General features: G+C 39.7%; 2 protein-coding genes across 5 annotated transcripts in view; one reads left to right on the top strand and one right to left on the bottom strand.

Annotated features, from left to right (window-relative positions):
• ADPRM (ADP-ribose/CDP-alcohol diphosphatase, manganese dependent) overlaps positions 1-10,842 on the bottom strand; it is a 13,783-nt gene extending 2,941 nt beyond the window's left edge. The window contains exons 1-3 of one of the 3 annotated variants that reach the window (XM_032137772.2): positions 10,688-10,842; positions 2,645-3,262; positions 1,622-1,738 (exon numbers count right to left, since the gene is read on the bottom strand). In XM_032137772.2, the coding sequence (XP_031993663.1) occupies positions 1,622-1,738; positions 2,645-3,245 (718 nt within the window). In that variant the 5' untranslated portion in view covers positions 3,246-3,262; positions 10,688-10,842. The remainder of the gene's footprint in view (positions 1-1,621; positions 1,739-2,644; positions 3,263-10,687) is intronic. The other 2 variants (XM_032137774.2, XM_032137773.2) reach the window with 2 other exon arrangements.
• On the top strand, positions 10,801-27,664 carry LOC116458237 (protein SCO1 homolog, mitochondrial). 2 transcript variants are annotated; one of them, XM_032137770.2, is made up of 6 exons: positions 10,801-11,118; positions 12,506-12,596; positions 15,328-15,525; positions 16,325-16,417; positions 21,137-21,252; positions 26,755-27,664. In XM_032137770.2, the coding sequence occupies exons 1-6, from the start codon at positions 10,846-10,848 to the stop codon at positions 26,887-26,889; spliced, it is 906 nt and encodes a 301-aa protein (XP_031993661.1). In that variant the 5' UTR covers positions 10,801-10,845; the 3' UTR covers positions 26,890-27,664. The 2 variants fall into 2 exon arrangements, with proteins under 2 accessions (XP_031993661.1, XP_031993662.1); XM_032137771.2 differs by having other exon boundaries at positions 11,037-11,118; positions 12,503-12,596.

Raw genomic sequence — 27,664 nt, 5'->3', positions numbered from 1 at the left:
TCCCAAAGTGCTGGGATTACAGGCGTGAGCCACCATGCTTGGCCAGGGGTTTCATATTCATAATTTCATTAGATACACTAGCAGTTTGTAGGTTTGCTATTTGCCCAGGACCACACAGTTCATATAAACCAGAGCCAGAATGGCATCCCGTCCTTCCGGCTCTCAGCCTAGCCTTCTCACCTGTTATCCCACATCAATTCTAATTCTAAACCAAGGGCTCTAATCTCAACCTCCAAACCAAGTCTCCCAGCCATGCTGCAAATCCAAATTGAGTTCCATGTATGTGTGTTTCCACGTGCGCATGCACACACACACACGTATGTTTTAAGCACCCCTGGATTCCTACAATCTCTGATGGCAGTGGACCCATCAAAAACAATTCTAAATGAAAATAATACAAATCTAACTTCCTTGTGACTGTGTGGGAGGCACAGGTAGAGAATGCAGTGCTCACTGCCAGCCAAGCCTGTAGCACGCATGCCCTGTGATACCAGTTTTGCTGCATCTAGGCAGCAGTGGCCTCTATCTGGTGGCCACTTTGCTGATAGGAAGGTCTCTAAGGCTGAGATTTGGTATGGTCCCCGAACTGAATTTCTCACTTAGAAAATACTTCATTAGAGTTTAAGAAACTCAGGGCTTCCTACCTTGAGGAAAGGATCCAAGCCCTGGTACTGACTTCCACTAACAAATTGTTTAGTGTGGCATCAAGCTCCTTTATAAGCTGATTGCAACCTGGATTCCACACTTTAGAATTCAGCTTGGTGTTTTTTGTTTGTGCTTGGTTTTATTTATTTATGTATTTATTTATTTATTGAGATAGGGTCTTGCTTTGTCACCCAGGCTGGAGTGCAGTGGGACAACCTTGGCTCACTGCAACCTCCACCTCCCGGTTCACGCAATTCTCCTGTCTCACCCTCCCAAGTAGCTGGAACTACAGGCGTGCGCCACCATGCCCTGCTACTTTCTTTTTTGTATTTTTAGTAGAGAGAGGGTTTCACCATGCTGGCCAGGCTGAATTCAGCTTGTTCTTAATTTTAAGTCAAGTTTCTTGGTAATTTTTACATCTTAGTTATCATGGTGAAGTCATCTCACCTTTGGGTTCTTGCTTCTCTTATGGAGAGAAGGTTTAAAAAAAAAAACTTAGAAAAAGCCAAACTTCTGGAGTTTTTATTTTTGTATTAATGTCAATATTCTGCTTGTGATATTATACTAAAATTTTACAAAATGTTAACGTTGGGGAAAACGGCAAAGCATGTAAGTGATTGCTCTGAATTACTTCTTACAAATGCATGTGAATCTACAATGATTTCAATAATAATATTAATGTTTAAAAAAGAAATTACTTCATAAACTGATCTCATTTGAGGAAATTCTACTTTGAACCTAAAAGGCCAACTCACAGGCTCCAATATAGGGCAAGATGTTTCTGTTATTTACGTTTTCCTGGTTCATCCTTAAATGTTAATCTTATATTCAAGTGGTTTCTCAATAGAAATTTTTAAACTAAGTGTTCATTTTATAGAAAGAGGATATTGAAACACAAATATTGTTAGTATGCTTTAACGCCTAACTTTTCCCAATCTCTAAAATGTTAGTGTAATCAGATAATTTAAATACTTACTCACAATCACCACCTTTTCTTGGTTTGTGTCAGAGAATGTAAGCACTTCATTCAACCAGTTTAGCTGTTCTTGGCTGAATCCTCCATTAAACTGGACAAACTGGGGCTCAGAAAGTCCTGAAATGAATTCAGTGTGTTAGCCCCATCAAAAGTCATTTCCCCCTCATTTAGACATTCAAATTTAGTTAATGTAGGGACACCTGTTTTTTCTTTAGGACTATCCGATTAGCAACAATCAAAATAGGAAATCACAAGCATTTAGAGAAATATATAAATAAATCACACTACATCTCACTCTTGACAGTCCCCTGCTTACTTCGCTGGCTTTCCATTATATTAAAAATGCAAACTTCTTAAGTCCACTGAGCCGCTACATATTCTTGGCCCCGTTTACACTCCAAAATCACCTTGTACCCCACTGGCCCTTTCCTGTGCTCTTCAACAATGCTTAAGTCTCATTCCATTTAGTGCCTTTGCATGTTTTTCCCTCAGTCTGCTAACTCCCTATGCCCATTCTTTCCAAGGGAGACTCCTCCTTGTCATTTAGGTCTCAGCTTAAGTATCTTTCTCCTTGGAAAGGCTTTCCCTAATCACCTAATCTAAAATAGGAACCCTAATCCTTTTCCATAACACTCTGTAACATCATACTCTATTTCCTTGGCAGCACTTATGACCATAGAAATAATCTTGTTTCTGTTTCATTTATCATCTGTCTTGCCCACTTACTGTGTTTGTTCCCTCCATTCCATTCATCAAAAAAGTAATATTGTTAGTATTGTTTACAGCTCGGAATATCTACCCCTAGAAAAAGTGCCCGGCCTAAAATAGGCATTTAAAATATCTGTTAAATCAATCTTGAATCAACTGTAACCAATCCATGTGAGAGCAGGCTTGTGAGAAATCCTGACCCTGAACAAGTGACAATATACTTTTACCTTAATTGTCCATCTTCCTGCTGAATAAAAGGTAGCTGAAGAATTTAAAGACAATCTATTAGATTCTCAGCTCAAAGGAATAATTCACCTTGAGGACTATTCAGTTCCGTATTTGGATTGTGCTCCCTCAATATCTTCATACACTGCTCGTATTTTGGAGAAGACTGATCCACGCCCAAGACACTCAAGTCATATGCATCAAGTAAAATGAACCGGAATTTAGGGAATGGTACAAAATGATAAGCATAATAATCCTCTGAAGGCATGGTCTCAGGATGATGTACAATCTGATCCTCTAGAAACTTAGTGTTAAGTTTAGAGTGTGTTAAATACTCTCTACTGAAGTTATAGAATTCATGGTTTCCCCATGTATGATGAACTGGAACTTTAAGCCTCTTGAATGTGTCCATAACAAGTTCTAGGGACTTTTCGGATGCATTATACTGTGCATTATATCCATCGATGATATCTCCAAGCTGAAGGACACAACAGGGCATGCTGCTTTCATTATTCCAGTCTTCAATGGCGCCCTGTAAGTGAAGAAGACTATGTCTGTAGTATCGCTGCCTGGTTCCCTGGAAATTAAAGCCATCTTCTAAGTCAGCATATTGAACATCTGCGATAACGCCAAAGGAGAAAAGACGCTCTGAACTGTCACTTAGGGCTTCAGGATTGGGTTTATCATCCATAACCTCCAAACAGGTTTCTAAATAAAGTAAAAAAAAGATAACTAAATTATAAACGTCTTAATTTCCCAATTTCACTGAAGAAAATGATAAGGGGAATGTTAAAGGTTAATTCATTAGGCAGCTTGGTACAGGAAAAAGTACATGGGCTTTAGAGCCCAACAGTCTTAGGTCTGAACTACTAACCCTCTAAAACACTTTCTCTTCTGTAAAATAGATGATAATCTCTTTCAGAAGAGTAACAATTTACGAAAGGGTACTATATTATCAATAAATAGACATTCTAATGCTAATAAAGCCCAATTTAAATCTGGAATAATTGCTGATTTTTAAGAAATACTCATTTTAAACACACATGCACACGCACACACACACACACACACACACACACCCCTGTCCCACAAACACCAAATAATTCTATCAAAACTTCAAGTTTTTTTTTTTTTTTTTTTTTTTGGAAAGCTGTGTATTACATTCATTCACTGTATGTACTTTGTAAAAGGTTCCTATTATGGGTTATTTTGTGTCAGGCTGAATCTTTTCTCTTCCTTGTGGGTAGGTCACTCAAAAAGTTTCTCATACTTTATATCTGAAGTAATAGGTGAGGGGGAGGCAATGCAGATATGAAAGGAGAGGAATTTTAAACAACAACAACAAAAATCCAGCACAAAAACTAACTGATGTGACTATTATCATTTCTGGGAGCAGTGGTTCCTGGTTCTTCAATAGCTGGGATTAAAATTTGCTTTTTTTGTTTGTGGTTTTTTTTTGTTTTTGTTGTTTTTGACAGGGTCTCACTATGTTGCCCAGGCTGGTCTTGGACTCCTGGGCTCAAGCAATCCTTCCACCTCAGCCTCCCAAATAGCTGGGATTACAGGTATGAGACACCACACCCAGCCCTGGATCCTAATTTGAACCAGGGTTTTTTTTTTCCTTTTTAACTTGAATATTAACCTACCCCACAATCAAAACCGGAAATATGAAATCTTTTCTTCTGCCCTGCCTCAGTGGCCAAAAAGAGCAAGATTTAAACTTGAAAAAACTATTATTCGATTGTTTAAACTGTAAATTATAATCTCTTAAAAGAGCCCAGAACGCTAATGATTCAAACAAAAATCAAAGGCCAAGATCCTAAATTGTCAATGATTTTTGTCATAAAGACTATAGTGATAAACTGTTGCTGTGGTATCTGAATTATTTAAAACCTAAAAATTCATTTGACTTTCTAAAATTACTTTCAGACTCCTCATCTCTAGTCATTTGACAAATATATCTACAGAGTGCCTACTTAATCCTCTATGGACATGTAAAATCCCAACTCTAAGAGTACTCCTGTAAGAGATGAAAACAACTACTCCACAATTGGAATAAGGATAAGACTTCAATTTGACTTATTTGAGAATTAGGGGCCTCTTTTCATCCTAAAACTGTTGTTGCTAATGATACACTCTTTAATCCACCTAATTATGAGTTTCAGATACTTTCTTCCTTAATCTGGTTGGGTATAACTAGCCCTAAAATAGGTAATAGCACCAGAAAGAGATGGAAATCCTTAAACATGGTGTTCTCATCCTTTTTTTTATTTGCCCATTTCTTCCTGCAGCCCCCACCTGAAAATCTCATTAGATATCAAGTTAGTAAGTATGTATGAGGGTGTATAAATGAGAGGTAATCTGATTTGAAAAGCGGGTAACTTCAATACAATTACAGGACAAAACTCCATCTAAGTCAGTTTAAAAATCTCTAGCCTTATGTTAGGTTTCAAATATTTGCGATTCCAAGTTCAGATTAATAGGAGAATCAAATCAGAAGATAACTTAGCAAGTATATGACATGAATATTATCACCAAGGTTAAGAGAAAACTATTTCTGGGGGTGATCTTATCCCCTACCAAGTGAGCTTGTTTTTATCTTTAAACTCAGAGCCTTTATGGTGATAATATGTATTGTGGATCTCCTAGAGGGGATTTAGTCCCAATGAATTGGATCTTCTCTCCAGTAGACAGCTGTTACTTTTGCCTACCCAGCATTCATTTCCTGTTCTTAAGGTGACAGCACCCCAATTTTTCTCTACGCATTTATCCAGTTCCCCACTATCAGTTCTTGTGGTCTGACCTCCATCCCCATTCACTGGCTGGGGAAGTGAAATAGCAGACACATATCCCAAACCTGGCCCATAAAAGCCCAGTTTTCTCTGGCCAGTTACGGGTAGGCATGTAACTCAAGCAAGGTCACAATAAGCATCAGCCCTGGGACAGGCACTGGCACTTCTAGCAAAAGTAGTCGCTATGTCTCCTACGCTGATAAACTGAGGCTTCAATTTTTGGAGAAAAAATGAACTGATAAGAAATCCAACACAGAAGGAAACAATTCTGAATGATGGAAAGACGGAAATTTCTGAAAACATTAGTTGAATACCTAAATTCACCTGTCCCTGCTAGAACTATCTCTGGTCATTTAGTTACACATATCAGCACATAAATTCTCCTGGGCTTAGAGCTAAATCAAATTGATTTTCTGTCATTTGATACCAAAATCCTCTCAAATACACCTTCCACTGGAACACAGTTCAGTTTAGAAAAACTCAAGGCTATCCTAAGAACTGGCAATTTTTAAGGAAAGTTAATGTGGAGAGAAGCACCAAGGGGCACACACTTCAAAATAGCAATGTGTTGTGGGGTAAAAAGAGAGATCCAAAGTGTTGAATATACATGGCTTTTGAAAATAAGGTTAGTATCCCCTTATCCAAAATGCTTGGGACCAGAAGTGTTTTAGATTTCGGACTTTTCAGATTTTGGAATACACTTAACAGTTGAGCATTCCTAATCTGAAAATCCAAAATCCAAAATGCTCCAATGAACATTTCCTTTGAGCTTCATGTTGGTGCTCAAGTTTCTGATTTGCGGGCACTTCAGATTTCAGAAACATATTCAGGGAAAGACAGACAGGATCAGAAGTGAGTACGGCAGCGCAAAAAGAACCAGGTGGTCAGAGAATTGACTCTCCTAGTGAGTTTAGCCTTTCCTTTCTTGGTTCAGGGAGATGTTGGGGGAGCTCAGAAAAATTAGTCCTGGTGAACAGCGAGATCAAAAACTCAAAGCCACCTCCAGTGAGGAAACTTAGAATTAATAAGCATTCTAATGTCAGAAAATTTTTTCAAAATAGCTCCCTCCCTCCATCAAATACAGATACAAAAAAAATCAGTGAGTAGAGGATAATTGCTGAAGCTAGGAATGGGTGCATGAGGTTTATTCTAACTACTTTTATGTATGTTTAAAAATGTATATATAGGCCAGGTGTGGTGGCTCACGCCTGTAATCCCAGCACTTTGGGAGGCCAAGGCAGGTGGATCATGAGGTCAGGAGATCGAAACCATCCTGGCTAACATGGTGAAACCCCGTCTCTACTAAAAATACAAAAATTAGTCGAGTGTGGTGGCAGGCGCCTGTAGTCCCAGCTACTCAGGAGGCTGAGGCTGGAGAATGGTATGAACCTGGGAGGCGGAGCTTGCAGTGGGCAGAGATCATGCCACTGCACTCCAGCCTGGGCAACAAAGCGAGACTCCCATCTCAAAAAAAAAAAAAAAAAAAAAAAAGTATGTATGAAGTTTTAAAAAAGAAAAATTCAAAAATTTAGAGAAAATCAAATCTGGAAAAATTAGAAGACCTAAGGAAATAATTTGCTTTTGAATAGAAAGGAGAATGGCAAGTTTTTAGTGAACTTTGTTTTCAAAGTCTGCCTGCACCATTTATTATATGCTACGTTAAGTTTTAAAGAGGTATTACGAAGTGCTGAAAGCTTTGAAATGGAAGACCCAGAACTAAATTACAGTCTTCATGTTTCCTGGAGCAAAATAACCCTCAACAGGTTATTGTGAGCTTCAACTGAGTTATGATCACATTAAACTATTACCCTGTAAATCTCTGTAAACCATAAAGTACCATATGCATGTTAAGAAAATAATTTTAAAATTATATATCTGAAAATCTGTCCAATGAGCCTCAGATAACTGAAACTACTGCAACATTTTAATAGAAGAGAATAATGTAGAAAAGTTTATAAGAGTTGCTCTCAAAATTCCTATCAAGTCATGGTACAGGATAAGCAGCCAGCATTTTGAGAAAACCACCTTAGGCATAAGAGATTTTTTTTTTTTTTTCTGAGACAGGGTCTGGCTCTGTTGCCCAGGCTGGAGTGCAGTGGTGCAATTATGGCTCACTGTAGCCTTGACTCCCTGGGCTCAAGTGATCCTCCTAATTCAGCCTCTCTGGTAACTAGGACTACAGGCATGTACCACCACACCTGACTTTTTTTGGCTTTTTTTTTTTTTCTTTTGTAGAGATAGGATTTTGCCATGTTGCCCAGGCAGGCTGGTCTCAAGCTCCTAAGCTCAAGTGATCCACCTGCCTCAGGCCTCCCATACCCAAGGATGCTTAATTACTGAAAAGTTGCTACAAGATCTTACTAATAAAACTTTTCCAATATTTAAGATTGGCAGAGGGCTGAAGTTCCTTGTGGAAAGCCTTCAAGCATCAATAATGAACTTGTAAAAGAAGTAGCTCTACCCTGAAAAAAGTATGTTTCCTTCACTCTATTGTCAAAGGTGAAGGGGGCAGCAGGGAAAGTCTAGAGATTAATAAAGAGACTTTATTAAGAGAAACTATTGTAATAGAGGCTCCTAGCCTAAGGGTGCAGCAAATGTTTTCTACGCAGAGACCATACCAAAAGGAAAGTTAAGTTGGGGCAGGAAATGTTTGTGGTTAGGAGTTAGGCACAAGGGGCAGGGGTCTGGAACAAAAATGAAGTAAACACATTAGGGTGCTGGGAAGTTCACAGAAAGTTAGGGCCTAGCTGTCCCAGTCAAACCAGCCTAAAGTTATGTCAAGAACAAAATCTGATCACTATTGATAGAAGCAATATCAAATGATACTAATCCATGCCCTGCTTCTCTCAAGAAAAATATCTAAATTGGGGCCGGGTGCGGTGGCTCAAGCCTGTAATCCTAGCACTTTGGAAGGCCGAGGTGGGCAGATCACGATGTCAGGAAATCGAGACCGTCCTGGCTAACACGGTGAAACACCATCTCTACTAAAAATATATATTTTTTAAAATTAGCCAGGCGTAGTGGCACGCGCCTGTAGTCCCAGCTACTCGGGAGGATGAGGCAAGAGAATCCCTTGAATCCAGGAGGCGGAGGTTGCAGTGAGCTGAGATCGCACCACCGCACACTCCAGCCTGGGCGACAGAGGGAGACTTCGTCTCAAAAAAAAAAAAAAGAAAAAAGAAAAATATCTAACTTGGAAAACAAAACATAAACCTCATTTGGTGACTTTGGTGGTTTCACAGCAGTAATAAAAGTGATAAGGTTTATACGGGATAACACTGTAGGCGCCTTCTGGCACTAAAGTTTCATGGGTCCTTGCCATCAGGCTCAGGTGTTACTAGCAATTCATCCAAAATGGAGTTATAAAACACCTACTTTGAGCCAGGAACTATTTTATTTTTATTTTATTTATTTTTTAGAGGCAGAGTCTTGCTTTGTTGCTCAGACTGGAAGGCAGTGGCCCCATCACAGCTCACTGCAGCTTCAAACTCCTAGGCTCCAGTGATCCACTCACCTCAGCCTCCCAAAGTGATGGGATTACAGGCGTGAGCCACCACATTTGGCCCCAAGAACTGTTTTCAATGATAGTATTTTATTTAATATTACAAAATTAACATGAAGAAGTTGCTACTAAAAGAAGCACTTTTGCAAATACAATTTAATAGATCAGCTAGAAACACTGACTTCAATCTTAATTTGGGTGTCTGATCAGGTAACCTACAATTGGGCAATTAGAGATGAACAATAATTTTTATATGCTACTTGCCTGACTACACAAGGTACTTTTATGTCTTTTTGTCAATTAGAGGAAAAAATTATCCCTGGGCAAACAAATACACAAAGATAAAAGAGTAAAAATCGCCGGGCGCCGTGGCTCACGCCTGTAATCCCAGCACTTTGGGAGTCCGAGGCGGGTGGATCACAAGGTCAGGAGATCGAGACCAACCTGGCTAACATGGTGAAACCCCCTCTCTACTAAAAATACAAAAAATTAGCCGGGCACAGTGGCAGGCGCCTGTAGTCCCAGCTACTCGGGAGGCTGAGGCAGGAGAATGGCGTGAACCTGGGAGGCAGAGCTTGTAGTGAGCCGAGATCGCACCACTGCACTCCAGCCTGGGCAACAGAGCGAGACTCTGTCTCAAAAAAAAAAAAAAAAAAAGAGTAAAAATCTTACCCACAGGCAACTATAAGATGGAAAAAAATAGTTTGACTAACGACTTGAAGTGCTGAAGAAACATTTAAGAACTTTGGCAGAAATTTCTGAAAATTCTAGTCCAACCGCGAATCAAGAAACACAGGTAACACTATGCTCCGATACTGGGTTAGAGAACAGAACAGCTGGCTAGTTTGGCCAACTCATAGAAAACAAGCAAACTAACCATGATCTGGTCCAACAATCATCAGAGCACAAGTTTCTCCTACTCAGTGTCGGTCCCATGGGGAAAAAAAAAAAGCCACACAAGAGCGGCATCTGTAGTTTAAGGAAGATAATTACAGGACGATTTTTCCTTTTTTTATTTTTCTGTATTTTGCAAAGCAACCACCGAGGTAGGGGCGGGGAGGGAGTGGTTAAAATTGCGGATATTAAGATATAAATACAGGTAGATGGAATGAAGTTAAACTTTCACAAAGAACGAAAAACCTACGAATGCTCTTGGCCTCATTAACAAGGAACATAAGCAGTTCCAGATGAGGAACCCATAACAAACTTCAAATAACGAAACTTAGGGAGCAAGGGGGTCCGTGAGAGTATTTTAAGAAACTGGGGCCCAGGAAGACTAACTTAAGGGATGGAATATCATGTCGTCTATACTTCTTTATACACTGCTATGCTTTATTAATTAGGTTACATTATAATATTAAATAACTAGAAGCGCTGGGCATTTAAAGTTCTTCCAGACCACCCTAACCACTCAAATTATCCTAATTAGCCATTTTTTTAAGTTAAAGATTATTTCAATCGCAATGGGTCGGTTTCTATTTCAAAGATGTAAAGGAGTCAACATTCTTGCACTTCCTCTTGGCCGGCAGGACGAGGTTGACAAAGTCGGCCAGACAAGGTAGGGTTATGGGGGCTGCCCAGTCCCGTGGGTCTCTAGGCAGTGTGTTCTCTCCTCCGAGGTGGGGGTGTCCCCGGGGAGAGGAGCTAGCTGTGGTCACCGAAGCCCACGACCAAGGCGGGGCGCCCCCAGCGCTTGGGGCCGCCTGGCCTCAGCCCAGCCGCGCACCTGGACCCCTAAGGCAACCCCCTTCCCGGGGCTCCGCTGTCCCGATGTCCCGCGGCTCCGCAGCACCGCCCAGCCCGCGCCGGACCCGCCTCCAGCCACAAGGAACTACCTACCGTGCGCCGGCCCCCGGGCTGAAAGGCTCCTGACTACGGGCTCTGTAACCGCGCCACCAACGAGCGAGACCGACAGAGCGGCTCCTTCGGACTTCCGGAGGAAGCGGAACTACCGGAAATCGCGGGGAGGGTCAAAGGAGACCCGGTCTCCGAGGTTCATGGCGATGCTGGTCCTAGTATCCGGACGAGTTATGCGGCCTCTGGGTGGCCAACTTTGGCGCTTCTTGCCTCGCGGACTCGAGCTTTGGGGCCCAGCCGAGCGGACTGCGAGAGTCTTGCTGAGGCAGTTCTGCGCGCGGCAAGCGGAGGCGTGGCGTGCCTCGGGGCGCCCTGGCTACTGTCTGGGAACCCGGCCCCTCAGCACGGCGAGGCCGCCACCCCCGTGGTCGCAGAAGGGCCCCAGAGACTCCACGCGCCCCTCGAAGCCCGGGGTGAGTCCACACCTGGAACCCTTCTGGTGCTCGTCGCGGCTGTCGGCCAGCCCAGCGGCCACATCCCACTTGGTCGTAACCTCAGACACTACTCCGCCTCCCCTAAAGTTGTCCTCAGCTTGCGCGCCTTACCTGCTCATGGAATTTCATCCTGCATTTCCCGTGCCTTGCGGGTAGTCCCAGTTCTCCACAGAGAACTTGAGACCTTACACCCTCTCCACGTGGCTGGATGCCCCGACTTGGATTTTATGTTAGCGTTTCCACCAAAAAAAAAAAAATTAAGTTTCAGGTTTTCTTAAGAGTGTGAACCTAAAGTTTACTGTGATTGAGAAGTCAGAGGACTTTTATAATTTGTCACTTGAGCCCCATCCAGAGTTCCATGTATACGTTGAAATTGAAAGAAAAAGTGGAACTTAGTTATGTGTGGATATGCCTTTTTCTTGGGGTTCTCTCAAGTTCTAGTTCTGATCCAGAAATTGCTTGAGAGTCACTACCCTGTGGTAAGAGAAGTGGGTTTTCGGAGCTACGGGAAGGTTAATGAGTTAGGCCTAGTTGGCCAACATCATCTTCATCTGGGGAGTTGAATAAGGGTACAAAGAAATAATGGATGTAATTTGCAAGAAGCTCCACTTTTAGATGCCTCTTCTACTTTGGCTTTGTTACTTCTGGAAGCCAGAGTTAGGTTAACCTCCCAAATTTCGTTTGGTCTGTTTGTCTCAGTATCAGCATAAGCAGATAATTGCTTTTTGTGTGTGTGTGTGTTTGGATTTTTGGTTTTTGTTTTGTTTTGAGATGGAGTTTTGCTCTTTTGCCCAGGCTGGAGTGCAGTGGCCCGATCTCGGCCCACTGCAACCTCCGCCTCCCGGGTGCAAGCGATTCTCCTGCCTCAGCCTCCGGTGTAGCTGGGTTTAGAGGGGCCCGCTACCACGCCCGGCTAATTTTTGTATTTTTAGTGGAGATGGGGTTTCACCATGTTGGCCAGGATGGTCTCTAACTCCCGACCTCAGGTGATCCACCTGCTTCGGCCTCCCAAAGTGCTGGGATTACAGGCGTGACCCACCGCGCCGGGCCATAATTGGTTTTTAAGTCACGACTGGAGCCAGGGTCGCACTGTAACAATCATGGTACTTGAGGTTTTTTTTTTTTTTTTTCATTTAAATGAAGAGAACTGACTTAGGGAACTTTCCCCTGGAGATGAATACCTTTGTTCCCAGACCTAACTGCATCCACAGAAACTTTGAGCATTTTCTCATCCCTGAAACATTTTGCATATTTAACAACATCATGGCCTGTGTGTATGTATATTAAAAACTACTGTCATAAGTTTATATGGTTAAATGTTTGCATCTTACTAGAATTTTTATGTTTGAAATCCCTGCCCCAGTAGCCTGTTTCCTGGAAGTCTTTAGCAATCACATTTGCTATTGGAGGAGCTTTACTGGCCGGAATGAAGCACGTCAAGAAAGAAAAGGCAGAGAGTAAGTAGATATCATCTGCTCAGCCCTGTATGAAGTTCTTCCTGGCTGTGGACTAGCACCTTTTTTGTTGTTTTTTAGCTTTTTGTTTTGAAACAACTTTAGATTTACCAAAAAAATTGCAAAGATAGCATAGGTTCTATATACCTTTCACCCAGCTTCCCCTAATATTAACATCTTGTATAACCATGGCACATTTTTCATAACTAAGAAATTTAAAATGTCACACAACTATTAAATTACAGATTATATTTGGATTTCACTTGTTTTTCTATCAATGTCTTTTATCTGTTCCAGGATCCAAGCTAGGATACCACTGCATAACAATGTTAAAAGATATACTGTGGATAGATTTGACTGGGCAAGATGAAATCTGGAGGGTACTAAGATGACTAAGATGCAGTCCAGCCTTTGAGGTGCACACGGCAGGGAAACAGACACTGAAGTAAAGGATTTGACTAGATGCGATTCTTCCAGGCCAGAAGGAAGCTTACCATGTTCTGAGATCAAAAGCAAGGTCCAGCCTTGAGATTTGAGAAGGCTTCCTAGAGATCAGGCAGGGAGCATAGTGCAAGTAGATATTGCATGCTCTCTGCGGATGAGGGGAAGGTGAAAAGAGCCTGGTCAGGAAATGCCAGGAACTGCTCTGGATTAGCATCTTGAAATATTTAGAAATTGTTTATAAGAACTTTATATTTTAGTGAATATCCTAGGACTTTTAAGATTTGGTGAAGTATTGCTTAAATCTTTCTGTTCTTTGGAGGCTCTTTTGATAACATTATATACAAAGGTTAATGATTAAATCTGGGAATTCATAGGCTTTAGGAACTTAGCAGTGTAAGTTTTGTACTGACATGTATATATGAGAGACTCTTTGGCATAATAAGTGGTATTGGTAAGACTTTCATAGTCTAGTAAGCAGTAAGTTCCTTTAGTTTCACAAGGAAACAAAAGCTAGGAAAGTTGTGGTGGGAAAATTCTAGAATATGGAAGCTTTTTCTGACTTTAGTTTGGAATTTCAAGTGCAATTCTAACATTTGTTTTATTTAAAAAGTGTATTATGAAATAATCTGAAAGTCTTCCTAAATAATTTGAGAGTATTTATTTGCTGACATGTTGCCTCATTAGCTCCAAACACTTTTTGGTATATTTCCTACGAACAAGGACCTTCTCCAACATAACCACAATACAACCATCAAAATTAGAAAATTAACACTGATAATTTTCCTACTGTTCAGTCTTCACACAATCTTCGGGGTTTTGTTTATTTGTTTTTTGAGACAGAGTTTCACTCCTGTTGCCCAGGCTGGATTACAGTTCAGTCTTCCAAGTTTTGCTACTTGATGTCTTTCATAGCAAAAGGATCTGTTTCAGAACCACACCACCTTGTACCTAATTGTTCACCTTAGCCTCCTTCATCTGAAACAATTTCCTAGGCTTTCACTGACTCCCATGACCTTGACAGCTTTGACAGTTACAGGAGAGTTATTTTGTAGAATGCCACTTAGCTTGGATTTGTCTGATGTTTCTTCATTCAGGTCATTCGGGTTGTGTACCTTTGGCAGGAATATCACAAAAGTGATGCTGTATTCTCCTTGCATCTGGTCAGATACCACATAGTACCAGTTGTCCCATTACTGATAATGTCCAGTTTGATCTCTTGATTAATGTGTGTCTAACAGGTCTTCTACTGAAAAGTTACTCATGTAATGGTCTTTCGTGATTTGTATTGACATACGTATACTTACATATTCTGTTCCCCATCACACTATCAATGTATTCATTTATTTATATCTGTGGACTTGTTTGCTATATATTCATTCAGTTTTAATCCATATTCTCTTTATTTTGATGCCCAAGTTGTCCCATATTGATCAGCGGGATCCCCCTTGGAGCAGGCTTCTGTGTCTTTGACACGTCTCCCATATTCTCTGAGTTCTGCTTTCCTTCTGCCACAACAAGAGGTTCCAGCCTCATTTTACACTTTCTTTGCTGCAACCTTGATATCAGCCATTTCTCCAAAAAGCTGTTTCCTTTTAGCGAAGAATAATATTTAGAAGTCAGGTTCTGGGCTCATGGTTCTTGGAGTGTGTCTGCTCCCTGGTCCTCTCAGTGGACGTGGTGAGAAGAAAATAGATGTATTTATGTCCATCTATATTTATTTTATATCTATATAGATAGAAGTTCACACTAGTACCACCAGTGTATTTCCAGTACTACAGGGTTCAGCCTAGCTCTCTGTCTCTCCATAGTTGACTTCGTTTCCTATTGTAACTCTCTTGTCTTTAATATATTCATTTATTTCATCAATTTCCTGTGTGTAACTAAGGTCCCGTCACCACTATCACCTCCCCACGCAGCTGCCCTCCTCAGCACCCTCAGGATCAGACTCCCTATGCCAGGCCACCCACCGCATCCCACTTGTTCAGACATTCAGCTCTAGGCCACTGCGGCCCCTCCCTTCCCTCAGCATGGACACACCTAATGGCTTAGGACTGAATTGTTCCTGAAAAAGAAGAAATATTTTTTCCTTCTTTACAACATACCGTAGCATTTCATTTGATTTTGTTTTAATGTTTTGTGCCTATTTTTCTGAAAAGATTTTTTTAGCTTCTTGAAAACTGAAACTGTTTTTTCCACATTTTGTGCCCCCACCATGAGTAGCATAGTACTGGCCATATGTCAGGTATGTGAGCACCTCTGGGTAAATTGACTCTCTTTGTGTCTCCTTAAGAGTTAGAGAAGGAACGGCAGCGACACATCGGCAAGCCTTTACTTGGGGGACCATTTTCCCTCACAACTCATAGTGGGGAGCGTAAAACTGACAAGGACTACTTGGGTCAGTGGTTATTGATTTATTTTGGCTTCACTCATTGCCCTGATGTCTGTCCAGAAGAACTAGAAAAGATGATTCAAGTCGTGGATGAAATAGGTAAGAAAGCCATCAGTAACTACACAAAGTATATGTTTACTTAATGTTACCAGGTTTTTCACAGCCTTGTATTATTGTTAGGTGGGGTTTTGCAATTATGTGATTTATAAGAACATAAAATCTCAGCATTTGGCTTGTTTGTTGCTTTGAATCTTGTGACCTTATTCTCCACTGAAGGAAGCTTGTTTTGATGTTAAATATTAGGTCACTTAAAAATGTCAGTGTGGTCTCCCTTAACTCTGCTTTTGTGTCCCTTCCTTTGCATCACTGATGCCGCCATTGCCTCTTCCCCACCGATTGTGACAATTAAATTAGGAAATATTTGCAATGGTCTGCAGTCTGTGGCATTTTACTAGTACCAGTAACAAGGAAGGGTGCCTCCTCCATACAGTGAATTATTTCAGGATATTCAGTTCTTATTAACAATTTACCTTCTTACCCTTGAGATATGGTGGGAGTGAAAAAAACTACAGATACTGGAGTGGATTAAGAGATAAGATAGCCACATGACATTATCCAGGGGAAGAACATTTATGCGCTGGTGCAGGCATTTGATAGGATATGTAACCTTGTATTATCCACCACAGATAATACTACTGTGTATGGGTCTCCTCTTCCTAAAGGCCATCCCATCCCCATCCCCTTCCCTGTCCTCTTCCTCTTCACCTGAATGTTAAGATGTCCATCTGTTTCCAAAACACCTAGCTGTCCAGCACGTCCTATACTCTCCTGTTATTGCTGGTTTTCTTTGTCTTTTCCCTTAGGGTGTGAATACGGACTAATTGGAACTCTCTTTCAGATAGCATTACAACTCTGCCAGATCTAACTCCACTTTTCATCAGCATTGACCCAGAGAGGGACACAAAAGAAGCCATCGCAAATTATGTGAAAGGTACGTTTTTTTAAATAATACTTTACATTTAGTTAGCTTTAAAGTTTTTGAAATATCAGTTCATTTGAACCTTACAGTGCGTTGTGAAATAGGACAAATGGTATTATCACCAATTTTATGGTTGAATAAAAAGGTGAAGCTAGGAATTGTTATTGTGGATAGTCAGTGCATAAGTAAGAAATGGGTTTCTCAATTCCTGATGCAGTGCTCTTTATATTTTGTCACAGAGAAAGGATTTGAACTTGGCCTTCATGTATCAACTAAGTTAATCGAGCCTTGAATTGAGAGTAAAGACACATTGCTTCTAATTCCAGTGCTATAACTCATTCTCTCCTTTGTAAAATTAGAACAAACATATATTCTGGAAGTATGTTCATTGGGAGATTAAAGATGAATAATTAAATATAAACATATTTTGAACTCAGTGCATGTTTTATAAATTTAAAACATTTACTGTGACAGGCCGGGCACGGTGGGCCTGTAATCCCAGCACTTTGGGAGACCAAGGTGGGTGGATCACCAGAGGTCAGGAGTTTGAGACCAGCCTGGCCAACGTGGTGAAACCCCATCTCTACTAAAAATACAAAAATTAGCCAGGCATGGTGGTACGCACCTGTAATCCCAGCTATTCGGGAGGCTGAGGCAGGAGAATCGTGTGAACCCAGGAGGTGTAGGTAGCAGTGAGCTGACATCATTCCACTGAACTTAAGCCTGGGCAGCAGAGCTAGACTCCATCTTAAAAATAAATAAAACATTTACTATGACAAACACATAACTGTTATTTAATTGACACATAACAGATGTACGTATTTATGGGGTACAGAATCCCTATCCTCCCCTACCCTTTCCAGCCTCTAGTATCCACAGTTCTTCTCTCTACTTCTATGAGATCAATTTTTTTTAGCTTCCACGTATGAATATGAATATGCAGTATTTATCTTTCTGTGCCTGACTTTTTTCATTTAACGTATTAATAGTATCCTCCAGGCTCATCTCCATTGCCACAAATGACAGGATTTCATTCTTTTATATGGCTGGGTAGTATTCCATGACGTATGTATACTGCATTTTCTTTATCCAGTCACCTGTTGATGAGTACTGTTGGATTTCATATCTTGGCTATTGTGATTAGTGCTGTAGTAAACATGGGAATGCAGACGTCTCTTCAATATACTGTTTTCGTCTCCTTTGGATATATGCCCAGTAGTGAGATTCCTGCATTGTATTGCAGTTCTGTTTTTAGTTTTTTGAGGAACCTCCATACTGCTATCCACAATGGTTATACTAATTTACATTTCCATCAGCAGTGTGTATGAGGTATCTTTGTTCTGAATCATTGTCAGCATTTATTTTTTTGTATTTTTGGTGATAGTCATTCAAATTGGGATGAGATACCTAATTGTGGTTTTGATGTGCATTTCTCTGGTGATTAGTGATGTTGAGCATTTTTTCATATACTTGTTGGCCATTTGTATGCCTTCTTTTGAGAAATGTCTAGATCATTTGCCCTTTTTAAAAATGTTATTTGTCTTTTTGCTGTTGAGATGATTGAGTTCCTTGTACATTCTGGATATTACTCCCTAGTCAGATAAACAGTTTGCACATATTTTCTCCCATTCTCCAGGTTGTCTCTTCATTCTGTTTATTGTTTCCTTTGGTGTGCAGAAGCTTTTTATTTTGATATAACCCCATTTGCCTATTTTTGCTTTTGTTGCCTGTGCTCTTGAGGCCTTATCTATAAAATTTTTTCCCAGACTAATGTCCTGAAGTGTTTCCCTTATGTTTTCTTCTACTAATTTTATAGTTGCAGGTCTTCCATTTATCTTTCCTACATTTATATTTGATTTTTGTATATGATAAAGATAGGGATCTAGTTTCATTCTACTGCATAGGGATATCCCGTTTTCCCAGCACTGTTTCTTGAAGAGACTGTCCTTTCCCAGCATATGTTTTTGGTGTCTTTGTCAGAAATCAGTTGGCTTAATTTCTCGGTCCTCTATTCTGTTCCATTGATCTGTGTGTCTGTTTTTATGCCAGTACCATGCTGTTTTGGTTACTATGGCTTTGTACTATGTTTTGAAGTCAGGTAGTGTGATCCCACCAGCTTTGTTCTTTTTGCTTAAGATTGCCTTGGCTATTAGGGGTCTATTGTGGTTTCATAGGAATTTTAGGATTGTTTTTTCTGCTTCTAAGGAAGGCATTACTTTCAATGGAGGAATTTCAATCAAACATCTCTGTATGCTGGTTAAAAGCTGTTAGGCACTTTTGTAGACTACAGATTATAGTAGAATTGAGAGTGGATGCTTAAGTTCTAATTCAGCTGTGAGAGTGGGCAAGTTTAATTTCTCTAGACTCAAGTTTCTTCAGCATATGTGCTTAAAAATCAGGAATCTGAATTTGAATTATGTTAACATTGATTTAATAACTGGTTAAAAGCACTAAAGAATAGTTTTATATTTATGTTTATTATATGACACATTCAAATACATATCTTCTAAACTTTGAGGTTATTTAAAATATGTTTTATGAAGGATCTGCTGTATGTGTAATTACTTTTAACACATTTATTAAGGTATAATTGACATGCAATAAAGTATAGATATTTGAAGTATATAATTTGCTGCCTTTTGTAACTGAAACCATCCCACAGTCAAGAAATTTGTGTTACCCTCAAAAGTTTTCCTTTGCCCTTGTTAACCCCTCCCTTTTTCCCTCCCCAATCTCCCATCTGCAGAACTGCTTTCTATTGATAAAGATTAGTCTGCACTTTCTGTGCATCATACATAGTTCATTCCTTTTTGTTGCTGACTAATAGTTCACCGATGGATATTTGAGTTTTTTTGCACTTATTGGCTGTTACAAATAAAGCTGCTAAGAACATTTATGTACATGTTTTTGTGTGGACACATGCTTTCACTTCTTTTGAGTAAATAGGATAGGAATGGTTGGATCATATGGTAGGTGTATTTTAACTTTCTAAGACACTGAGAACCTGTTTTGCAAAATGGTGTATTTCTGCATTCCTGCCAGCAGTATATGAGAGTCCCAGCTCCTCCACAGCGTCACCACTCTTGGTGTGGCCAGTCTTTTTAATTTTAGCCACTCTAGTAGGTGCTTAGTGATATCTTATTGTGGTTTTAGCATACATTTTCTTAATGACTGTTAAGCTTCTTTGTATGCTCTTATTTGCCATCTGTATTACCTTTAGTGAAGTGTCTGTTCATATCTTTTGACCGCTTTTTATGGAGTTCTTTGTTTTCACATTATGTGTATAGGTATTATTTATATTCTGGATACAAGTTAGGTATGTGATTTGCAAATATTTTCTGCCAGTCTGTGGCTTGTCATTTCAGTGTCTTAACAGTGCCTTTCAAACAGCAGTTTTCAGTTTTAATGAAGTCCAAATTTATCAGTTTGTCCTTTTAATATAGTGATTTTGGTTTGGTATGTAAGAAATCTTTGCCTAACCTAAGGTTACAAAGGTTTATGTTTTCTTCTTGAAGTTTAGAGTTTTTACTACGTATACTTAAGCATAATTTATATCTACAGTTTATAGGTTTATCAGAAATTTGGGCAATAGTATAGTCATTTCATGAAGCAATAAAAACCAGATATTTATGAACTCACTGAGTTACGCACAGTCTTCAATTTAAACATGTGTTATATTGGCAAAAATCACATATTACTAACCAAACCATAATATCCCCAAATGAGTAGACATTTGAGTTGCTGTACCTAACCAAAACACCAAACTTTATGGTAATTTTCAACAGAACATAGCGATTGATGATGTAGTCATTACTAGTTGCATTTTGGGGAGATTTTTAAAACTTTGACTTGATCTTTAGAAAAAAATGCAGTTTCAGCAATTTAGTTTTTAAAAAAGTTTGTGCAGCTGACTAAGGCTTCATTCACCTTTCTCTTTATTTGCTCAGAGCGGAAAAAAAAAAGCCTGTCTCTTCAGAATCTGAACAACTTCTCATTTAGAATGATGAGTTCATCCAAGGAACAAAAATTGGCTTCTGTACCTTTAGAAAAAGGAACTGCTGTTAAATGTTGGGCTGTCATTTCAGTAGTTTGATGAATCCAGTTGTTTTAAGTGACCTCTACCAGTTCACTTACATAAATTCCAAAAACTTAATAGCAGATACACGCTGTGAATGATTTGCCCTTATTTCAGAACTTCGTTATGATTGCGATTTGGGGATGACTAGTATTAATTAATTGACCAGTTTTTTTAATCAGAAGTAAAGAGTAGAACGTGATACCAGTGTTGAAATTATTTGCAGGAAAATAAGATACAGGTATTTTGACCTGGTATGAACTTAGTTGTGAAGCAAATTTTTTTCCTCATATGATGCCATGAAAAGTTATAGTATTTAATTTATGATAATATTTTTAAGCTTTAGTGTATCTCAGAACTACATGTGACTACTTTTTAAAAATCAATTTAAAATGTGATTTAAGTGATTAGAAAATATTCCCTCCAGATCTTTACTAGATAGTCATAAAAGGATTTGACTTATATATTACAAAGGAGAATTTTCATTTGTTCTTTGTGAATTTCTTCTCCTTTTCCTTTGAATCGTGAAGAAATGTTTGGAGACTCAGGAAGAAAGTGGCAGTAGAGCTGCTTTACAACTGATACATTTTTTGAAGTAGAGATGGTTGTTTTACTAGCTTCTCATTTTTCACTGTCTCTCTCATTTTTTTATTTAGAATTTTCTCCCAAACTGGTTGGCTTGACTGGCACAAGAGAAGAGGTCGATGAAGTGGCCAGAGCATACAGAGTGTATTACAGCCCTGGCCCCAAGGACGAAGATGAAGACTACATAGTGAGTAAAATGCTCCAGTTTTAACCCATGGACCAGCTCCCAGATCCCAAATAGTCATAAGGCTTTCAATGACTGACTGGCTTCTGAGAAGAGAGAAAACCTAAGATTATTGCAAAGTCCTTAGGAATTTTTTTTTTTCTTTTGAGACGGAGTCTCACTCTGTTGTCCAGGCTGGAGTGCAGTGGCACAGTCTTGGCTCACTGCAACCTCTGCCTCCCAGATTCAAGCAATTCTCCTACCTCAGCCTCCCAAGTAGCTGGGATTACAGGTGTGTGCCACCACACCTGGCTACTTTTTTATATTTTTTGGTAGAGACGGGGTTTCACCATGTTGGCCAGGCTGGTCTCGAACTCCTGACCTTACCCGCCTCGGCCTCCCAAAGTGCTGGGATTACAGGTGTGAGCCACCGCACCCAGCCTCCTTAGGAATTTTGAGTATTTGAAAGGATAATAGAAGCATGTTTTTTACTTTCTATTTATTTTTGAGACAGAGTCTCACTCCGTCACCCAGGCTGGAGTGCAGTGGTGCCATCTCGGCTCACTTCAACCTCTACCTCCTGGATTCAAGCAATTCTCCTCCCTCAGCCTCTCACGTAGCTAGGATTACAGGCATGCGCCCCCACGCCCAGCTAGTTTTTGTATTTTTAGTAGAGAAGGAGTTTTGCCATGTTGGCCAGGCGAGGCCAGAAGGTCTCGAATTCCTGACCTCAGGTGGTCTGCCCTGCCCACCTCAGCCTCCCCAAGTGCTGGGATTACAGGCCTGAGCCACTGCGCCCGGCCAGAAGCATGTTTTTTAAAAGATGATTGTTTGATTTATATTCAGTGTTCTCATAATTCAATTGCCTGTTTTATAGTGGCATACAGGATTTTAGGGCAATTTAAAACCAGATACTTGGGTGCCATGTTGGAAATAAAGAGAAGCCGTCATTTGGAACAACACTTATTTTAAAGAGATTGTATTGGTTCTCACTGTGTCCCCAGTATAGAGGTATCAGAAATTGCTCTTTTGGAGAACCAGTTTTAGGCCATGGAGAACTGCATTTTCAGGTTGAATGAGAATTCTGAAAAGCAAAAGATAAAAGATTGATTTGCCCGTTGACTATATGCCTTGGACAGTTAGGTGTTAAATATGTGCTTTTTAATGATAAGGAACAGAAATTCTGTTGTACTTGTGTAGCTCTTACATTAACTATCTTCATATTCATCAGCACTGCCCCAGAAGCCTTAGGGTCATGCCCAAGTTACTGTTTTTGTTTTGTTGTCAGTGGTTTCACAGTGAAGCACCAAAAAAGGGCATTAGCACCACCACTGTCCACCAATTTTCTTCTCAATTTGGACATTTTTCTCCTATCACATGAAGAGTCAGCATTATATTTTAGCATTATTTCAGTTTTTTTCTTAGTTGTCATACTCTGTTTTTTCTATAATATTGTTTGGGCAAAGTAATCGTAAGAGCCTTTCTAGCTGTGAAGCTGTCTTTGTAGAAAGAAAGATAGCCAAGACCCTGAGTCACTGATCCAGCAGCTCCCCGTGGCCCATCCCAAGAGTTGAGGTGCAGAGGGGATGGGATGTCTCACTGCAGTGCTTTGTCTCGACAGCCAACTATGGTTTCTCTGTCCCTTTGAACCTGGAACACGTGTGCCTCTGGAGCCTACAGCCTAAATTAAAAGCAAGCTTCTGGCCCGTTTGCCTTAATTAACCCTACACAGTAATCTTGTCTTCCAGGTGTGCTGCCTCGTAGAATTAGGGAAACTTGGATTCCTTGGAGTAAAAGATGAGGAAAAATGAGCATTTTTCCTTAAGCCTTAATTGTAAGGAAAGTAGAGGGACCCTCCTGTTTTCCTCTTGCTGCTCTAGCAGAATGAGAGAAGAGCAGAGAGCCACAGTGGCCAAAAGAGGAAACCATAGGAAAAGGACTTTCCGGACTTCTTTCTTTGTAGAGAGTTGTATTAACTGGTTTTGAGTTTATCTGATGATGACAGCAGGAATAGATGAGCTCATCAGTCTGATTTCCAGCATTAAATGAGTTATATTAAATTGTTTAAATGTATACAGTCCTAAACTAGGTAACACTCCATAGTCTTATGCTTAGAACTCATAACTCAGAGTCAGAAAGTCGTAAATCAGAAAGCAGTTGTACAAATGAACCCAAACAGCCTGCAAAACTTAAATTGAAAACATTCAGTTACATTGACAAGAGATTTTGCTGAAACCAAAGTGCTGCTCATGGCAAGAAGGGGGTTTTGGTCAGACTGCTTTCACATACCCAACTCTACTCAACTGCCCCTCTGCATTTTCTATTTAAAATACTTTGAAACCTTTAATTGTGTAGCCTGCCTTGCCTGGTTAGTGTTGATTTGGCAAGAATGTATCATATTCATGTCTGCCTGTAACAGCAGTGGGCAGCTAGGTGCCAGTGAGATCATAGAGCAAACAAGCCTGGGCACTGAAATTTATACCCACAACACAGATCATCCAGAATATGGATATTAATTTTTTAAATTACAAATGAAAATGAAAATATGTAAGTTTTATGGAGACTTCTTGGACCTTGTAGAATGTATCTTTGGCCCCATTTTGAGAAATACTGGCCTACTGCCATAAGAATTTGACTTTTGATGAGATTCAATGAGGAATTCATTGTTGTACATTTGCTAAATCATCCAATAGGGGGAGACACTCTCCAGCTTCTTAGGTTTTTCATTAGTATGACTTGAGGTCACAGATTTTCATCCATAGGATGGTTTGGGAAACTTCTGTTAACATTTAAGGACCTGCATGAAGTAAGGGGGTACCTTTAACGTTAACGTTGAGAGGTAATGGAATGAAGTTTTCTTAATCTCAAACAACAGCAACAAAAGGTAAGCTTCTGGCTTTTGAGTGGACTCTTCAGACTGATCGAACTGGGTATACCAAATATTTGGGATTCCATAGAAAGCTGGATCTGCACATTATTGTATTTTATATATATAATACTATATTATTATATAGGTATTAGTTAGAAAATAATTTTGAAAAAAGAATACAAATAGCTTTCAAACCTAAATGTTCAGTTTCATAATAAAAGAAATGTGAATTGTATAATGAGGTAAGATTTTTCTATTAGCTCAGCAGTGGTCAGAAAATTTGAAAATATATTGTCAAAATTGGAACAGCAGGCAATCTCATGCATTGTTGATGGGAATTAAACTCATACACCGTCTTCAGAGGGCAGTTTAACAGTATCTCTCACATTTAAAGTGATAAACATTTTAGGCCAGAGATTCTACTTTTTGGACTTTATCCTACAAATATACCCTATGGCATTGTTTGTAAAGCGAAAAGACTGAAAATCCAGTAACCATTTTTTAACTACTGTGTATAATCTAATGTAGAACAATGTCCAATATATTGTTAAATGAGAAAGCAAGTACTGTATAATATATTGTTACTTGTGTATAAAAAAAATAAGTAGTAGTGGATATATACACGTAGTAGATGCAGAGAATTTCTCTGGAAGGATACAGAAGGAACTGGTGGCATTGGTTCCCTGTAAGGGAAACTGGGGCACTCTGGGTGTGAAGAGGGGGAGGGACATTTTCATTGTATAAATTTACTGGATATTCCTTTTCTACGTGCATATATTACCTTTTCAAAAAAAATAACTCACACTAAAATGTAACTTGCACACTAAAAAAAACTGAGTTGCTGCTCTCCAGTAGAACTGGAGCTAGAGGCAACATGGTGATAAAAGTTTGTGGACTTTGAAGCTGGGCAGATTCTAGGTTTTAAAGTTAGGCCTGCCACTTACCAATCATATAATTTACTCTCTGCAGCCTGTGATATCATTTGTAGAGGAGGGGAATACCTGTTTCATGGCTTAAGATGGCTTAAGATGACATGTGAAAGAATTTCTCAGTTAATGCTAGTGTCCTTTTTCTATAAAGGAAGTACTAGAACTTGGAAGACCTCTATATTAGAATAAATGTCAGTTTGCTCTGTCACAACCCAAAGGAATATTGAGGAGTGACCTCTGACAAGTTCGGCAGATACAGATAAAACAATATTTTTGTTGTGTACTACAAGGTAATTTATATTAAGAACACTCAGAAAATAAGTCCCACATACTGTAATTTGTTTTTTTAACAGAGAATAGAGAAAAGGCAGAAATAGGGAGAAAGAGTGATGTAAGCTACAGAGTAAGGCTTGAAGAGAGAACTGGAGACTTAATTCCGACTTCTGTATCAAATGTGTGGAGAAACATAGCCCCCCGTCTTGCTCCTACAGTGAACTATCCCACAGCACTTGGAATCCAATTGTTGGTGCTCTTTTGGTGTACATTCTTCCCTTGTGTGGGTAGGCAAGTGCTCTTTCCATTTGCTATCTTAAGAATGTGTGTATAAAAATTAATGCCCTCACAGACATATAATGCGTGCTGGGGTATGTTTGGGAGGTGTCTCCAGTTTGGTATTTGTAATCACATTCCTGTCTTTCTTTGTCTTGCCAAATAGCAGTCAAGCCTGCAATAAATTCCAAGGACTCTAAGTGCCAAATCTCACTTAAAATTGGATTTTATGGAAGTGTCTAACTAAAAAAACTGATGACTAAGTTAAAGTTAGAGCTGGGACCACTTTAGGATTTTGCTGGGAAAATGGATGCTGAGTTTACGATGACTCTGTGGTTGGGGGGGGCAGCCTTTATGCTCCTGAGGATTTGCTTTCCAGGTGATTTTTAAGATGACTCCGTGAGTTGGGGGGCGGTGGGGAGGGCAGCATTTATGGCTCCTGAGGATTTGCTTTCCAGGTGATGGATTGATTTCAGATAGGATTATTCAGTGGAGGAGACAAAAATTTCCTTGGGGAGAAAAATGTTTCTTTTCCTGTTTCTGTTTGAATTACTAATATTAAAACTAAATATTGTTCAAATTTATAGATTATTTAAACTAGTGATTAGTTTTCTGATTTCTTCTCATAAAGCATGGTAAGCAGAATTTTGGCAGTAATGAATGACAACCAGTTCTTTCTAAAACATAAAGGAATAAACCCAAGAACTTACTAAAGAAAGCAGTTTTTCACCAACACTTAATTCCATGTGATGTCTCCTTGTAACATGTTTAGGGTCTGAGGAGATATCTTACTCAAAAACGAAGGTATTTTTTAACAAGCATTGCTATTCCACAAACGTTGACTGCTTTATGAAAGCCTGCAGCAGCTATTTCTTAGAAGGTGAATTCTTTTCTCAGAGAGTGTGTGGGTAAATATGTTAGGGATTAAACCAAAAGAATTTCAGGTTCTGGCTGATGTGACAAGCAATAACCAGTACAGATGTTTAGGACACAAAAGATTTTAGACAATTTTTGTTAGGAATTTACTATAATAGGTTTAAGCCTGTTCCATAAATAGTAGATGCTACAAAGGTTATTTAGGCATTAATGTAAAGTTCTCTTATCTTGCAGCATACATTCAGTGAAATAAGCAGCTTATTTTGGTAATCTTTGTCACACTCTCGCCCCTTTTCTCTGCAGGTGGATCACACAATAATAATGTACTTGATTGGACCAGATGGTGAGTTTCTAGATTATTATGGCCAGAACAAGAGGAAGGGAGAAATAGCTGCTTCAATTGCCGCACACATGAGGCCATACAGGAAAAAGAGCTAGCCAAAGCAGTGTTGCTGGGTGCAGTATTCTCTTGCTAAGAGGAAGGAAACTTTGTCTCACATAGGAGCCTATATAAATATAAACATATATACATGCAATCTACAGAATGGCCTTCATACCATGAGAACATTTCTGTTTTGGATGGGGATGTTACCCTTGCGTTCAACCAAAATTGATTCTTGGAACTGTAAAGATTACAACCCAAAGTCTCCCAGGAAGCTGTGGGGAGACCAGAGGACCAAGTTAAAGTGAAGCCAGTGAAGAACCCACCTGCGGAAGGACACGGTGGGGCGAGGCACAGCCAGTGCATTTCTGCCTGTGAGCAGGCCCTCCCAGCAGCTTTGCTGCCTCTCCATTGTCTTGGACCCCTGATCAAATAGCTGTGGGACTGAATTTCACGGAAAAGAATATAATTTCCATAGTGCTCTTGCTTGCCTCTTCTTGAGTTCTTTGCTCTTCTGAGTTCTTGGTGGCTAATAACAGTCGGGTCTCTGCCATTCAGAGTTGATGCTTGAAAACTTCAGTTTTCCTTATTAATGAATATCACTATCAGATTTGACTAATGAAGAGGAAATCTATTGTTTGGGGAAAAAAAAACATCAGTTTGATTTCTCTAGGGGGTCTTTTATGTGATTTTTAGCTAAGTGGTGTGCCAGATTTTCAGTGACATACCAAATGGAAATAAGAGGATATTGATCACGACTGATGCTGAGTACCTTTCTGCATATACTGGATTGTACTTTGTGTAAAATAAACATCCTCAGTTTTGCTGTTC

The sequence above is a fragment of the Hylobates moloch genome, unplaced genomic scaffold, assembly GCF_009828535.3.
Source record: "Hylobates moloch isolate HMO894 unplaced genomic scaffold, HMol_V3 SCAFFOLD_19, whole genome shotgun sequence".
Classification (NCBI taxonomy): Eukaryota; Metazoa; Chordata; class Mammalia; order Primates; family Hylobatidae; genus Hylobates; species Hylobates moloch.
Note: the sequence above shows the minus strand (reverse complement) of the source record. Positions and strands in the feature narration are given on the sequence as shown.

Bases quoted from the DNA above. Each gene is read 5' to 3' on its own strand.
- LOC116458237 (XM_032137770.2), top strand. From the start codon at position 10,846: ATGGCGATGCTGGTCCTAGTATCCGGACGAGTTATGCGGCCTCTGGGT. The intron at 15,526-16,324 runs GTAAGAAAGCCA...ACTCTCTTTCAG, and splicing joins TCAAGTCGTGGATGAAATAG to ATAGCATTACAACTCTGCCA. The intron at 21,253-26,754 runs GTGAGTAAAATG...TTTTCTCTGCAG, and splicing joins ACGAAGATGAAGACTACATA to GTGGATCACACAATAATAAT.